Below are 16632 nucleotides of genomic sequence, written 5' to 3' on the forward strand. Positions count from 1 at the left end.
TTTACCTACAACTTATTCTTGTTTAAAATAATTTACATAATATATATGAATGTATATGGAGCGTGATGTTCGTACTGTTCATTTTAATTATTGTAAGATTAATATTTTGTCGCTTTGGACAAAAATGTCTGCTAAATACAATACAGAAACACACACAGCCTCCCTCCCTTCCTGAGTCCCTGTTAATTTGCCCACTCCTTACCACGTCGTTAACTACTATTTCTTCCATCTTTTCCTCACTCGCTCCCATGGCCCTGTCATGGTCACTCCCCTTCTCCTCGGCTTCTTCCCTGACCCTGTCAGTATGTTTCTACCTCTCCTCCTTCCTCTACAGGTAATTCTGATGTTGAAGCAGCTAAAGCATTTTGTGGCATTCGCCTGAAGATTTTTTATATTTATCTCCCTTAACTTTTCTGCGCCCCCCTTTCGCTTTGGTGGTTGTTTCTCCATTTTAGCGATGCTAAACCAGCATACGCATTAGCCAACAGCTCGTGTCTCAGGGCGGCGATATTATGAATCAGGGGAAGGGGGTTCCTGGATTTGATTGGGTCAGTCCAGTGCCAATAAAGAAAATTAACCAATGGGCTACTGTCAGTTCTCTATGGGCCGGCCCGACCAAAACATGTTTTACCAAATGTCGGCCCACCGGGCAAATGCCCAGTATGCCAGATGGCCAGTCCAGCCCTGGCCTGTTCCATAAAGCGAGTTTACCAAATAAACGGGAAAGTAACTGACATATGCCTGTCTTAAATTTGCTTTATGGAACATGCAGACACGGTGTGCATGTTCACGATCGTAATTCACTTGACTACATCGGTTAAAGGAGGCCAGAAGTCGAAAGGATTTTAATTTAAGATTTTCAACTTCATCCTAGAAGTTGAGCAACTATGACACAACAAATCCACAAAAGCCCACACAAATTTGTATCTTGCGAACTCGCCAATACAGCTGCCTCGCAGCTTATCTACTGAAATGCTGTACAACTAAACCTGTACAACTAAACCTGGTCGCGTCGCAGCCGTAACACTGTGTCCTTTCTGGATGTAACGCGAGCGACGGGACGCGAGCTATGGGAATTTGACGGATTCGGTGTAAACAGAGAGCGTCCGATGCTACGCGACAGTCGTACGCTCGCATCCATTTAGGACACGGTGTAACGCGCCGCATACGCGTCTGGTGTGAATAGGGGGTTACAGTGTCCTAACTGGATGCGAGCGTAGCATCCAGTAGCGGTTTGGGCACGGGCAAACTGGGCAGCCGCCCATGGCGGCATGAAGAGGGGGGCGGCAATTTCCCAAGTGCATCAAATTAAATTAACCCTACCGCTATCCTTGAGTTTCAAACGCACTACCAACAGAGGACGCCAACTGCGACCCTTTCCCGGGGTGGAAAAGGTGCTAGGACCGCCACTGAGCCCACTGCTATGTGACCTTCTTTGGGTATGGTGAACTCTCTCATCCCCTTGGAAGGCTGTCAGCCGCACCCTTCAGCTGTCAATTATACATTTAAAAGGGTGTTTTTCTGATGGAAGAGAGGGCTTTTGGTATTAAGAATTAATTGCTTGGAAGGTAGAAATATAATCACATGACTGGGTTTCTGATGACTTGGATTCCCAAAGGCTGTAAAGCCAATGACTGAGTGTACCTGAAATGTATAATTCAAGGGGTTGGAAAAAACCTGTCGTTTGAATTAAGCAATAAAAGTAGAGACAGAGTAGTATGGACAATTAGCTCATCGTCATTACCGCCTTGTCAGCGTGAATTTTCTCTTCACACAGTACCAAGCTTCAAGTGAGTAACTGCTTCTTTATGGCTTTTAGTATTGAGGTCTGCACATGTGGATGTCTGAATTCATTAAAGATAGAGCAGTCCATGGGAATTTCAATGCTTCAAAGAATATTGACTTTGTCTCAGTTGCTGTCCAAGCAGGTCTGAAGGTCACTTATGGAAAAGAATGAATGCAGAAATATCATGTGTTCATCATGTGTGGGAGCTGAATGAAAAATACATTTTCAGTATTTTGTGTTTAGAAATGCTGTGTCATTTCTGCTGATATTGATGAATATTACCACTCACTGTCAGGGTACCATGTGATGTTAGCTGGTCCATAGTTATGCATTTCACATGTGTGTGTGAGTGTGACTTTAGCTCGCAAACTCTAAACAGATAAGATGTACACTCTCTCTCCCTCTCTTTCTATGTCTCACATACACACACACACAGACAGAAAAGGATAAAGCTTGACTGCATGCCCCAGCTCCTGACACAGCTCCTTGATAATCATATTGACAATTACAGGTACTAGACTGAGGCGTTGCAGAGGGGACTGGATGACAGTCCCTCCTAATGCAGATGTGTCAATCAAATTAATACTGAAAGTTACTTGCTTATTATTTGTCTACTAAAGCAAAGTCTGTCTTATTTCTTCTTTAGTCCAATTCTGTAACACATTATCAAGCTCTATCCTGACAGCAGCACTGAATCTTTTATATTGTTCGACACTCTGGGCCTCATGTACTAACGCTTTTGCTTTTGCGCGAAATTGGGAGTTTCCCATAAAGAGATGGGAGGGGATGCGTAAAGTGCGCCTAATTATGTATTCCGCGGTATGTACAAAACCCGCTTGTGAAAGCGCAACTCTATTTTGCGGTGAAAATTCTCCGCCTGTTAAAAGCAGGCGTAAACCAGGATGCGCATATGCCTCCTAGTGAAATGGCAGCCCTAACCCGAGCAAGACGAAGACATAGGCAAAATAATTTTTGCCACAAGGATCACACTTTTTGAGTTGAGTGAACACGAAATCATTACGCGTTACAGATTAAGCAGCCATGCAATATTACAGTTACTGAAAGAAATCAAAGATTACATCGAATCTCTGGTAAAGTTGGTTGTCTGAACTCTTCGCTACATTACAAATATTGGCATCAGGATCACTTCAAACAGTCATTGCTGTTTTGACTTTGGTGGCTGATCCATGAAAGAGAGAAAGAAGGAGGCCCATTCATGCGCGTTTAAATGCTCGCAATGTACGGTATAGTGGGCGGAGAAAGGCACTGATTACCTGATGACCTGCAGGTTTCGTAAATACGACGTAAACTGAAGTATCACAGAGTGCGCAATCTGCGGGTTGGCCATGGCGCTAATAACGCTATTTGCGAATGTACATACATGAGGCCCTTTGTCTCTTAAAAAGCATTTATTTTGACTTCAGCAGCAAAGTTTTTGTTTGACGTTTTCTGATCCATTGAATGCACTGTATGGCAGTTTCAATTTGATCTACAGTAATGCTTCATAGTAAGACAAATATGAAATGATGCTGCCATGCTGAATTACTGTAAAGGCTTAATAAATGTGTTTCAAGCCAGTTAGGCTGTACTGATAACCAAATTGTCACGTTTGAAAACTTTTCTGTAGATAGATACATAACTGTATGATGTCATCCCTGTTCCTCATGAAGTAATCCCTATTTCTTCTGATGTCATTTTACATCTGATGTCATCCCTATTCCTCATTATGTGATAAAAATGTATTCTAATCCCATTCTAGCCCGGGTTCCACTGACCTTTGACCTCAGAAGAGAACTGGGCAGAGTGACGTGTGATAAACAACAGCAGCTGCTGGTCCAGGTCACATGACGCAAGGCTGATGTTCCAAGATCGAATCCCTGTTAGAGTAACACAGAACAAGAGAACAACAAATACATTATTCTCTGACCATCAACAACCTTCAATTACCTGTCCTTTTCATTAGTACATTTAGTATGGAAGCAAATCAGTGACATGTTTTGAATTTTAAAAAGCATTGAATACTTAATATTGAAATTTAAACAACACCGAATTCTCATGAATATATTTCAATGTAAAATTCAATTCAGGTTGCTCAAATTAAAAAAAATTTGATTAAAAAAAATGAAAGCCTAAAAAAAACGAGTCTATCAAATTCGAGCCTATCAAAATCGAGCCGAAAAATTAGGAATAGGATAGGTAGATTGCTCTACCTATCCTTGGTATCCCGGATGTTGCAATCTGAATGTCACAGATTTGCTTCCATAATTTAAAGTCTAATCATTTTTCCCAAGACCAAATTTTACCCTGACTGATATCATACAAATTTATTGGATTTAATCAAACTAACACTGACTAATCGTGTGGTAATGTTCATCTTTCTGAACAAAATGGACCAAAATTCTCTTCATGTAACAAGGGTCACCTAGGTGCTACTGGGTGATTTGCACCCTTCTGTTATGTTCTGATCTACATTCATCCTCCGTTTCTGACAGATGGTTTGAAGTGAAGAATCTCTGAACTTCAGAGAGAAGGCCCTGCGTCAGATCTCATTAACTATGGCAGAAACTAATGCAAAATCCCTCTGATGATATTCACTGCTGGCTACATGGGCACACTACTGAGAATAAGGATATAAGATTATTCTAATTTCCTTATTCCACACTATCTGGATTTCACTGACCTCAACTCCCTCAGTTTATACTAAGAAAGGGTATGTTGGGCTGTTTAGATCATCTATCGCCACGCTGAGGACAAAGAAATGTAGCCCCACTCAGCACACTGCAGTGTTTTGCAAGAAATGCTGTGTCACTGATGCTAATTATGGCTAGATGCTAGATGCTCACTGCCCTGAAAATAAAGCTTTGTGTTTAAAAACAGCACACAAAAACCCATACAGAACACGTTGTTCTCCAAGGCTGATATCTATAATTATGACAGTTGACTTGACAGGCCACTTGACACAATGTTTAATTAAAGGGAAGGTGCTACAGAGAGATAGAATAGCAGTCTTCCATCTTTGAAAGTTTTCCATATGCTCACTATAAAAATATTCTAGAGGCCATACTAAACAGACACTTGTTCAGATTTGAGAAGGGAACAGAGATATAAACAATATGGTAGTAGTTCCATCTTGATCATTGATAGGTCCAGAGGGAATAATGTGCCATACGGCTTACACTTACCTGACTCTTTTAGGTAAGTACATTTGTGTAGGGGGTGGGGTTCAAATAGAAGGTGAAGGGGACTATTGGACACACATGAAATTAAACCAACACGTGGCATCACCACCAATGGACATTGGTGGTGATGACATTGCGTCTTCCCTTCACACTTTCAGGGGATATTGCTGTCTTGCAAATTGTGAATATTTTTATTTAAGAAACCTCAAGGCCATATAAGATCAACATGACTTGCACTTAAGGATCATAACATTGGGGTCTAAGACTTGTTTGAAGATTTTCCTGAAAACCAATAATGTTCAGACAGTGTGCAGATGTAGTGATATTAGGGGGTTAAACAACACAATGGAAAACATGGCTGTCCCTTGGAAGTTACCCTGCAGGGGTATGACCAACATCGTTATCCAGGTATCACTAGAAGGGCTGAACTCCACAGAGACCCTACAGTCAGATTAGACCCTGACCAAACCGTAAATAGTCTCTCATCTCTACCTAGGTTGCCAGGTTTGACATCAGATATAGATTAAATAGGTGAGAGGTTAATGTTGTTTTGTTGTCCCTTTCTGGATTAAGGCTCACTGGAATTTAAAGTCACAAATACAAATCTTAATGTTGGTAAGCTCACTATGACTGGATGACACTATGACACTGTTTTGGCTTGGTCATCATCCAGATTGAGATAGCACAGTAGGTATTAGGGCAAGCGGTCCTTGGCAACGGTAGTTATGAGAGTGTTGCCATGGTGCCTGCCTAGAACGTAATAGGGTGATTCATCAATGGGTGAGTCTGGTTAAGGAGAGCTGGCACGATGGGATTGCTGACTGACCAATCCTTGAAAACTCCAAACTTCTTTCACATGTGTCAAACAGCTCCTGTTATAGTTGCAAACTCCTGTTATTGTTACAGACAAATCCATTATCTTGGCTCTTCAGAAGACTTATCAAGAGGAGTACACTTCCTTTTAACTCTTCAAAATGTATCATACTTCATTCCAGAAGTAATGCAGCAGGCCAAATGCCTAGTCAAATATGCCTTTGTACATGGGAAACATGAAAATCACAGTCCTACAGTAAATTATCCAAAATAATTTAGATATAAAACAATTCAGTTATAAAACAATTCAAACTGCTGTGGCAAAAAAAAGCGGAAACAGTTAATGCATTAATTACATCACAATCATTTTTTATTATTGTCATCTATAGGCTACCCCTAGCTATATCATACGCAGACTCACGGACGCAAACCCTTCAACGCACACAATGAAGTAATCAATAATTAAACAAAAACAGTGAACGTTTGAACACAAAGCATAGTACTTCCCCTTGCTAATGGGGGGCTGCGTACGTTAAAATTATGTAACTTATTTTCACTGTCACTCTATGCCGCAATACTGCTGAGTCAAGCTTTTTTAATGTTTACTCAATGCGGTATCACTTTGCCTTTGAGGAATCCAGAATAAATAAACTATTATCTCCACTGAATTGCTAACAAATATCGTGAATGTCGCGAATGCAAAATTATAATCTTATGATCATAAGAAAATAAATGAGACGCAGAGATGCCCACTTACCTCTCTCTATGTGCTGCCTGGCGCTGTGCAGTTGATGCTCGGTCGCTATCTCTCCGATCACTATTAGTATGTAGTAGTTCCCCTTGCTGAATGGGGGTCCTCGCCGCCGTCGCTCTACAAGGTGTTGAACGATCTCCTCGGACCTTGTCCGCACGTTGCCCTCTTCCTCCTGCACTGCCGCAAGCGCACCTCGAACCGGAATTTCCATGGCAACAACCCCACGAGCGGACGCTGGGGCTGTTTTCATCGCCATGACAACTACTGTACTGGTATGTGTGCAGAGGCAAAGTTAGGGGAGGGCTCGTGGGGGTAATCGATCACTCACTCTTGGAGCTATTTTCTTCTAGATTCGATTGGTCCGTGAATCCTTGCAGCAGGGTGATGTCACATCTGTACACGTCTAACGGAGCAAATGGAAATGGTGAGCCCCCAAAATGTCTCTTAAGCCTATATAAGCAGCTGCCAACTGTAGACAACTGGACACACAAACACTCAGAGATCAAGGCCTACCCTGTCAGTAGTTTGCCTGTTTTTTACTGGATATGATAGAAGATTAGGTAGTTAGAAGCAGTAGGCTATTACTCCAAAGCAGGGGCGTAGCCAGAATAATCTTTTTGTGTAGGCCTAGAAAAATATGGATAGGCATCTTTTCATTTTTTTTTTACTTATTTACTTTGCGATGTGCACCCGGTGCATAATTTTTCGGAGACATTTTTGTTTTTGGGTAGGCCTTAGAACAAATTGGGTAGGCCTGTGCCTACCCAGGCCTACCCGTGGCTACGCCCCTGCTCCAAAGCCATGGCAAACTGCTGACTGCTTTCCTGAAATTTGGACAATTCTCGGATGAATGGCAGATGTCATATGAAACAGTAACTACAGATAACTTGCTGCCTCAGATATCCTGGGTTTATTCCCACTTTTGCTGAAAATGAGAACGAATAGCCAACTGTATTTATTATGTCTAAAACTAGTAACTTTTAACCATGTGATTGATCAAACTAAATGGCAATGTATAGCTCAGTGGTTAAAGTATTGACTACAGATCAAGAGGTGGTAGTTTTAATTGTACTGTACTGTACACCACTTGGTTATGTTACATATTCACAGCTGCACTACTATTATCCCAAACCATTTTGCTCAACAGGCATGAGGGAGCTATTAATATGATTCATGTCAACATTTCACCAAAGTTCAGGGTTCCCCAGTGTATTCCACATTGAGAGTAGGCTGTGTGTTGTAACTCATCATTCTCTTGTCTTATCCAGTGTTTCCCTTTATTAGCTTCATGGCTGCAGTTACTGTAACACTCTTGTATAACGTAAGGTGCTCCAGAATTTTCACCAACACACTTAGAGGGTAATGGAAGTATTGATATTATACATTTTTCTAATAATCTGAAAATTGTTTTTTGACTGTAACAGGAAATTGGTTGTGTGTGTGTGTGTGAAGGGGAGAGAGCCCAGAGATATACAATTGGGCTGGTGTGCACATTACAGTTGAAGAAAGATGTAAAACTATGTACAGTGATTTTGGCTTGGCAGCAAAGATACATGATGAGATGCAGAAATCTCTCACTTCAGATAACACAGCTCTTAACAGTGAGTCAGCACTTCACCTCTTCATTTTCAAAGCACACACACTATGCTGCCCCCTAGTGACCAATGGATGACTGAAAGAAATGCTTCAATGAGGTCATTGGGTTCAAAAATACACTTTTTCAAATGTTCCCATATTTTAACACTGTCCATCCTTGTACTTTCCCTTCTGAATTCTAAGTCTGGTGGTGGTACCAGAAGTTAGCACTTCTGACTTTTTTTTCAGGTTAGTATAAATAAACCATTCCCTGTGTAAAGCATCCTTGAACTCTCTAGGGTCTTTGTCTTGTATTCTGTGTGTGTCTGTGATTTCAGGCAGTTGGGATGCTGTCTGGCCCAGTTATTGATGACAGGGTAGAGAAAAGGAGGGCGAGTTATTCTAGGCAGTGGCCAGACTTCCCTGGAGAGATGACAGCATGAGCTGCTGTTGGTCCTGACTGCAAAGTCAATGCAGCCTCAGACTCCAGGTCAAGGAGAAGGTAAGAGAAAGGAGCTCCAGGATGGGGTGTGTCTTAATACTATGTCAGCTACCTTGCCTATGGATTCCACCATACTGCTGCTTGTCACTTACCTAGACCAATAGCAAACCCCACCAACATCACATTTCTTCCTAATACATGCTTTGTTATAAAGAAAATACAATATTTTTTATAATTAGATATCTGCTACATTTACCATGAATATTTTAATACAAAAGGCTACATTTTAATCTCCCAATCTAATGCTGGCCAATGGTCATTCTAACAGGAATGTCAACACACATTTAACAGATATTTATCTTTATTTAAACTAAATATGATGAAAAAAATGAACACAAAACCTTTAATATCCTGGATATTATATTCCTCATGATTATATTGAATTACCAAGATATCTCCTACAATTGATTTGACTTAAGTAGGTAAATTAGTCTTACAATACTTTTTTTTAACTTACACACAACAAATGTGGATATAAAAATAAATTGAATGAAAAATGTACAACAATCCACAAATAATTTAGGGTCTGGTTCTAAGTCTACTTGCTAGTAATTGTGAAATCAATTAAAATCACCACCCATCAATTAAAACCACCGCTCAGATTTGAACACTATGTTCTTGCTGATAAGCAAACATCTCTTAAGGCAAAAATATTGAAGATCAAGCAGTTATTTCTGCTTCTTTACATGCTCATTTTGTTAGTGGCAAATCCATGGTATACATATTTTTGTCAGCATTGCATCCATTAAAGCAAAAACAGTTTGACTTGGGAATGTTTGTTATTATTGTCATGTTCGGTGCTAAATGTAAGTAAAAGTCTAAATTTTCTTCCTATCAAGAGCAAACCTTGGTTGCCATAGGAACCAAAAGTGCTAACAAGATACATCTGGGAGGCACTCAAAGCTTTGGTCAAATCTCCTTCATTATTAACCAGGTTTACTGTGAAAGAAAGGTGTCGTGCCTTAACCCTAATTTACCATTAAGTGTAGTTGCGCTGGAAATGGCAAGCTGAATTCATTTAATTACTTAAACCTAAAGGCACACTTTCTACAAAAAGAAACCAAAATACCTCACATTGCTTGAGACAAGAGCCATCAGACTGTAAAAGACTGAAAGATTGTGAATATGAAGGCACGTTACTTTGAAAAGACTGGTGAGTACAACAATCTGTAAGATTGTTGTACTCACCAGTAACATTCACACCTAAACTTGTTTCTAATACCCAGGGTGACTTTCATAATCATATTACAGTGAGCATAAACTTCATACAGGATACTGTCCACTCAAGTGACAGCTTTCTTATTCTCATTCTCTTCATTGGCATGGTAACATTTAAGAATGCCACCAGAGAAAACTTGGGGCCTGTAGATGTGGTTACAACAATAATACATGTAAAGAGAACACACTAAAAGACAAAAATAACAAACACAAAAAAATCTTCTTGACATCGTATAATCAAGGCCACAGAAAAACAGGCATACACACACACATACAACTTTCACATGGGTACAAACACACACAAGCATTGCAAAAAGTGCACATCCAAATATTTACTGAAGAACATTGCAAAAGTGCACGCGAAAACAGTTACGGATGGGGATGCATTGCAACCATTCAACTTCATGTTTTCCATTCCAAAAGCAGACATGTGGGTTTATTTATCCCCCCAGTGTCCCACGGTCTTAGACACAGCCATAGCTATGTGAACCCTGCAAACTTTAATTTAGGCTCAAAGGGACCTTAATTGACTGTGAAGCAAAAGTGTAAGAGGCATTCCACAGGTGGTGATGATGGTGAGAAAGCCTAACCCAGCTTAGTTGCTTTTGCAGTGGTGGAGGGGACAGAGAGTGGTATCAGGGGAGTGGAGCTAGCCTTAGTTGTTTGCCTGTAAGACTCCCTGGGCAGCAGAGGTGGCGGCTGACTGGAAGTTCTTGTTGGAGACAACACCCTGGGAGAACTCTTGCTGGGCCTTCTGGAAACTAGCCCCTGTATGACGATACTGGCCGTGAACCTGGAAAAGTTATTAAACATGGAACTGGATCAGATCATGTTTTTTAGTAAGTTATTATCTTTGAAATTAAGCCAACATCTCCACATTGTGATATAATTAAGTGCCTTGAGAGTTGGCAATAAAGACAACAATAATACAGTGTGACAAAACAAATCTAAATCTAAATTAACCTCCTAATGTCAAATACAAAGTGTGTGTCTACTCAAAGGCTGTAACATGCAACCCAAGAAGACTCACCATCTTTAATAAGATGATTGACAGCACAGCACAGACGGTGAAGAAGCAGGCCACCAGGATCATGATGGCTCCCACGGCCTTGTCAGTGGAAATCACAGAGATAGAGCTGATCCAGCCACTGGAACCAGGGGTCAAAGGTTACTACTTCATCCACTTCTATGTACGCACTTTTCCCATTCCCCATGACCATGTACATTCCATGAATATTATCTTCAAATACGTAAAACAACACAGAATGCTATTCATACATGCTACGTGTGCTTTTGCAGAATGCTTAAAGAGATGCACCTGTGAGCCCTGTACAGACACCACTGTGATAACTACCTACAAGGTAGCTTGATTTACAATAAGCAACAGAAATGACCAAATAAAGCGAAAGGAAATAAGGAGAGATGATGGAAGCAGAATGAAACATTTTGAACACTTTTTTGAACACTTTCTTGAGGTGGTCCTTAGTCATGGATGCGGAAGAAACCTTTCTGTTATCCATCCACTCCTATGGGTGTTTACCTCAAAGAAGGGAGAGGGGAATGGTGCATCTTATTAGAGGACACAACTGCAGACTTGGCCCTGACACCTCAGTGTTAGCAGGTCTGAGAATAACCAGCCATATAGAATGGCTGTAGCTGCGAGTCTCTGTCCTCATCATCTAGCTGAACACTGAAGCAGCGGGGACAAGCGGGTGCTTCAAGCTGCAGAATCCGTATTGGAACGAGGACAGAAGGGTTAGTGAAAGGAAGTGTAGAGAGCCAGAACCTGACTTACAAAGGAGTCATCAGAAGAGAGACAGCCAGCAGGCTAGACTTAGGCAAGGTATCTGTCAAAGAGATGGCAAGAGACAGGAAATGGAGAGGGAAGCTTGTAGACTCGTGCAAACAGACTTGCTTGTGCACTCAAAACGTGCATGTGCACACACACACACAATCCGTCAGTCAGTCAACAAACAAGTGTGAACAGCATACATACAGTAACACACACATGCACACACATACAGGAATAGGTCACTTTGTGGACACACACACTTTAATGCTGACATGCTTTTTCATACGTGGTCACACCCACCTGTTCCCCCACCCGGGAATGCCCACTGCTTGGATGATGAAAATCACCACTTGGCAGAAAAACACAAAAAAGAAGGAGAAGAAGCTGAAGGAACTGTCTGCCCTGGAAGGAGAAAGCATAGACGTCATTCACTCATGGCTTAATCAGTTCAATTATTTAGTGTGATGAGAACTTCGGCGTGATGAGCAAATCAATTTAATCAAAATGGTATAGTATTCAGATGGTACTGTACTGACTAAAAGCTATAATACACAGATGATCTCATGTAAGTACCAGTGTGGCACGGGAGGAAGAAGGATAAAACAGGGAAGTCTAATGTACACTCCCTACAGTATTTACACTTTGTTCTGCTTAGTATTGAATTGTAGGTGGGGGTGGGGGAGGCTGAAAGTGCAGGTACTCACTTAAAGGCCTTGTAGATGGGTCTATACCAGCAGAGGAAGGAGCAGGGGGTGAACAGGATGAGCCATAGGATCGAGAGTCCAAAGTCCACACCATGATTTGAGTTGGTGGTGAAGTAAGCCAGGCATGCCAGCAGGTTGAGGAAAAGGGTAACACCGCTGACTGAGGGGAGAGGATGAGGACAGGAGAAGGAGAGGATTCACCTGATTCAGTATTTTTCATTGACTTATGCTTTCACAGCAACTGTATAGACATCAATGTATTTTGCTATGCGTAAAGCTATGTCCTAAATTTAGCAAAATACACAAATACACATTGAATACTTACACATCCAAAGGTAGTAAATCATTTTGCAGACTCTCCTGTGCTCTACAGGAATATCCTCAGAAAAGTCCTGGTAGAAACAAGGCTTGATGGGGAAAAATGTTGGCAGAGGTGGCCAATTGTTTTCTTTCCCTGTCAAAACAAAGAGTACATTGATAAATAGAGATGACCACGTGCTTTTCCTTAGGAACTCAAAGCCATTAGTGTGATATCGAAACAATTATTATTAATCTTTAGCAAAAACTTAATTTGGATGGACTATTGCTTTAAGAGAGACATTGATTGGAGGTTGTGTGTGTGTGGTTGTTGAAAGGGCAGGATTCTGACCTGTAGGGCCTCGGCTCTGGAGCTCCTGCTCCCTGCGCTCCAGTTCTGCAGCCTTCCTCTCCAGCTCCTCCTGCTGCCTCAGCAGGTTGGCCTGGGCTGCAGCTGCCGTGGCCTGCAGGGGGTAGGGGAAGGGGGGGGGGGGGGTCGGGAAAATGAGGGGAAAGAAGGAGAATGGGGGGGGGGGGAGATGGGATGAAAAAGAGGATGATCAGGGGAGGGGGGTCATTGTTCCGCACCAGCAAAATAGGCCCCAATGTATAATGTCAACACAACCCAGCTGACTGAAGGTATCATGCCATGGCAGCTGGATCCAAACAGAAACTCACTTGTGGACTGGGCTCTGTTGATGGCTGGAGCACTGCCGGCTGGGAGGGAGCCCTGGAGGCAGGAATGGTGGGCCCTGCTAGGCTCTCCTGAGATGAGACTCACTGAGTTACACACCTTCACTGTTTCACTAGTATACTATAGGGGTGTAACGATACACTCACGATTCAATACGTATCACGATACTGAGTGTACAATACAATACAATACGTATCACGATATTTTGAACAACATTTTAAATTATACTGAAATTCACTTAACAGATTTATTTCCAAAACATTAAATTTTCCATAATTTTCTTTGTTTTACATACAATTTAGTTAACTCTGTTCAAGCGATTTCTGTGAATGCAATGAATGCACGCTTGACGCAGGTGCAGAGTAGGTCGCGTGCTGGTAGCTCAACCAATAGGATCAAACAGACGTCGTATTGTAAAAATATTGCCATAACTCTACGATACATAGTATCGTAAAAAAAATTGTATTGCGATATATTGTTCCACAATATATTGTTACACCCCTAGTATACTACAGTAGTACAGCAGACATTTTTTTAAATGTGTACTTTTGAATAGAAAAATGGATGAACTTACGGTGGAGTGATCTGGGAAGGGGTTGTATAGATTCACAGGGTCTATGCCAGTGTTGGTCAACTGTGTGACAGAAGGATCCTGAAACAGAACAACATCACTATACCTCAACTATACACATAGCCATTCATCCACTGAGGTTAAACAGCTCTGCCATCGTAGAATAGTGTGAACAGTGAAATATTGTATAAATAAACCACCTACTAATAATTTTATATGTATTGATATATATATAAATATATAAAGTCAAGATTAATGAACTGCAGATCAAGCCTGCACTCTATTGTTTCTGATACACAGTAGAAAAACATGAAATCACTTATTAATTTCTGAATGGGGAGGACTCTGCTAAAAGTGAATTGACTTCATTATCAAATCCAGTGTTGTGGAAAAGGGCAACTCCAGTGTTCTTCACGACTAAAACAGTGTAGTCCCATGTATAAGAAACAAATGTTTACTTGAAGTTGTAAACAATGACAAATACTTCCTTTTTGCAGTTATGAATGTGGCAATTGTACTGAAAAATACTTGACCAGAGGATTGGTAGGTCTAATTGTTTGATAAAGAAACACTTTGCATGTGGGAATGAGTTTGATCGTGGCTGACTAGCCCTTGGGGCACATGATAAGTGTGTCGCTCTTGAGGACGTCATTTGACCCAACCTCTGCCAGGTTTATTAGCCACTGTAGACAAAACAGTGTATGGGTAGCCAAGGTGTGTCTTGACTTGAGCCTACATTAACTTAACTTAACATGATTGTGTAATCAACATATGAAGGGAATTTAATTGTTGTATAGCCCGGGCGTATTACTAAACATATTCCCGCTAAAGCTTGAGGATATTTATCCAGGCTCTCCCACACCCAGCAAGCAAACAGTCAAAGTGACGTCCGTGAGTTGCAGTATGAACAATAGCTTTATATTACAAGTAGGCTAGGTCTGCCTATGTATACTGTTGTTCCTTGTGCAATATTTTGCTGTTTATTAGCCGGTTAGGGAGTCGGGTTATTAATCAGAAGGTTGCTGGTTCGATTCCCGGACGTGCCAAATGACATTGTGTCCTTGGGCAAGGCACTTCACCCTACTTGCCTCGGGGGAATGTCCCTGTACTTACTGTAAGTCGCTCTGGATAAGAGCGTCTGCTAAAATGTGTACAGCTTTGTAGAGGGTTCAAAAATAAATTGTATAAGTCGTGTGCTCTGAACCTTAATTTGATCAATTTCTATAAATTACAACTAGCCAGGGGGCAATGAATTAAAAGACTGTCTTACCTGGGCCTAAACTCTGTAATGACAACAATTACACTAATTACTAGGCCTACTTCTCTGCTAAACTAAATACTAAATCACACAGTGAATGTGAACACTACAAAATGCATGTATTGATTCACTATGAAATGGGCAAAGCATCTTAATCATATTTCTGTTTAATGTCACCAGCTGTGGATCACACCAAAATAACTCTGCAGAGATAGTTCCACAGTTATGCACGGAGCAAACATTCCTGAAGTGTAGCCCACTCTCAAATGATAACATATTCGTTTAACTGCTGATTAAATGAAAGATTCTGCTTCTCTGAGCTGAGGGTGACATTTTGAATTGAGTTATCTGTGGTTGCGTAATTGACTAACTGTAATGTCAATCAATTACTTCTTACTTCCTCCATAACCATAAGTAGGCCACATAAAAAGCCTTACTGTACAGTATTTATAAGTAGCTTAACAGGAGCAAGTTCATCATCATCACAGATGTTCAAAATGTCACATGAAAGAGTTGGTTTCATTTTAACCGTAATTTACTACACGCACACAAAGCCAGCTGAAGTTCCATTGAACTGGTAGGCTATTATTTGGCCATCAAGTCTTCGAAGCAACTGCAATACAACACTGACGACATGGTCGAACATTTTGTAGATGTTTTGACAACCACGTTCACTGACGTTATAGGCTGACAACTTCACGCATGTTTGGTTTCCTGATGAATTTACCACCACTCGACTACAGTTTCTTTCTTCTACGTAATGATGGTAAACTTTTCCTGATAGGATGGGAGAACTCCCTCCTTCAATATAAGACAACGATTATCCTGAGTTGGTCAATTCTTGTCAATCATGCCACGTTGTCCGAACATTTTAAAACGAACCAAACCCCTGTCCCTGATCTATACAACAAGTTTCCTGGCTACACTGTAGCACTATGTTCGTTAGCTAAAGCAAGCGAAGCAACTTTTAAATGTAATTTTGAGGATAGTAAAGGTAGAATGACTCACTTGGAAAGGGTTGACAATTGACGTATCCGCAAACGGGTTATTGTCAACTTCTGACATTTTGATTCAGCTGTAGGCCAACTATTTCCTTCGAACTAAAAACAATTGACTTGTATCGCCTGATATTTTTCACTCTCAGTACTTCCTCGTACGAAGTTCAGCGCGCATGCGTACTCGTGCGCTGTTGCACGCGTCACGTGACAGTTCAAGATGCGCTGAAGACATGAGTCATGACTGCAAACAATATGTGAGTTCGACTTCATGCAGAGCGGGCATCGCCTGCAGCCCGGCTGACTTGAAGCAACCAATGGCATGCTCAGCTTCAAGGCAGCCGGCTGCAGCCGGTGCTGCATGAAATCGAATACACCTATTATATTGCACATGGTCGACACCAGGGGGGCCCATATTTTAAACGCACCTGGCCGTTCACATGATAAGAGGTGCTTTCGACTTCATGCAGCGCCGGCGGCGCCGACAGCCGGCT

The 16632-nt window shown here is 41.3% G+C and overlaps 2 protein-coding genes and 1 long non-coding RNA gene across 3 annotated transcripts in view; 1 reads left to right on the forward strand and 2 right to left on the reverse strand.

The window, feature by feature from the left end:
* map1ab (microtubule-associated protein 1Ab) overlaps positions 1–6803 on the reverse strand; it is a 46418-nt gene extending 39615 nt beyond the window's left edge. The window contains exons 1-2 of the mRNA XM_062461496.1: positions 6536–6803; positions 3562–3663 (exon numbers count right to left, since the gene is read on the reverse strand). Coding sequence (XP_062317480.1) covers positions 3562–3663; positions 6536–6788 — 355 coding nt within the window. The 5' untranslated portion in view covers positions 6789–6803. The remainder of the gene's footprint in view (positions 1–3561; positions 3664–6535) is intronic.
* Positions 6761–10131, forward strand: LOC134021051 (uncharacterized). The gene is made up of 2 exons (XR_009930469.1): positions 6761–6956; positions 8446–10131. It is a non-coding gene; the product is annotated as an uncharacterized LOC134021051 (long non-coding RNA).
* Positions 8893–16320, reverse strand: LOC134021050 (secretory carrier-associated membrane protein 2-like). Its single transcript, XM_062461497.1, has 9 exons — positions 16152–16320; positions 13889–13966; positions 13299–13385; positions 12973–13084; positions 12649–12777; positions 12324–12483; positions 11920–12021; positions 10858–10975; positions 8893–10620 (listed from the first exon to the last, which is right to left on the reverse strand). The coding sequence occupies exons 1-9, from the start codon at positions 16206–16208 to the stop codon at positions 10483–10485; spliced, it is 981 nt and encodes a 326-aa protein (XP_062317481.1). The 5' UTR covers positions 16209–16320; the 3' UTR covers positions 8893–10482.
* Positions 16321–16632: the final 312 nt, after the last annotated feature.

The sequence above is a fragment of the Osmerus eperlanus genome, chromosome 5 (assembly GCF_963692335.1).
Source record: "Osmerus eperlanus chromosome 5, fOsmEpe2.1, whole genome shotgun sequence".
In the NCBI taxonomy this organism is placed as follows: domain Eukaryota; kingdom Metazoa; phylum Chordata; class Actinopteri; order Osmeriformes; family Osmeridae; genus Osmerus; species Osmerus eperlanus.

Coding starts and splice junctions, on each gene's coding strand:
- LOC134021050 (XM_062461497.1), bottom strand. CDS start 16,208: ATGTCAGAAGTTGACAATAACCCGTTTGCGGATACGTCAATTGTCAAC. Junction 13,967..16,151: donor CAATTGTCAACCCTTTCCAA/GTGAGTCATTCT, acceptor GTTCTGTTTCAG/GATCCTTCTGTCACACAGTT. Junction 10,621..10,857: donor CAATCATCTTATTAAAGATG/GTGAGTCTTCTT, acceptor TAACTTTTCCAG/GTTCACGGCCAGTATCGTCA.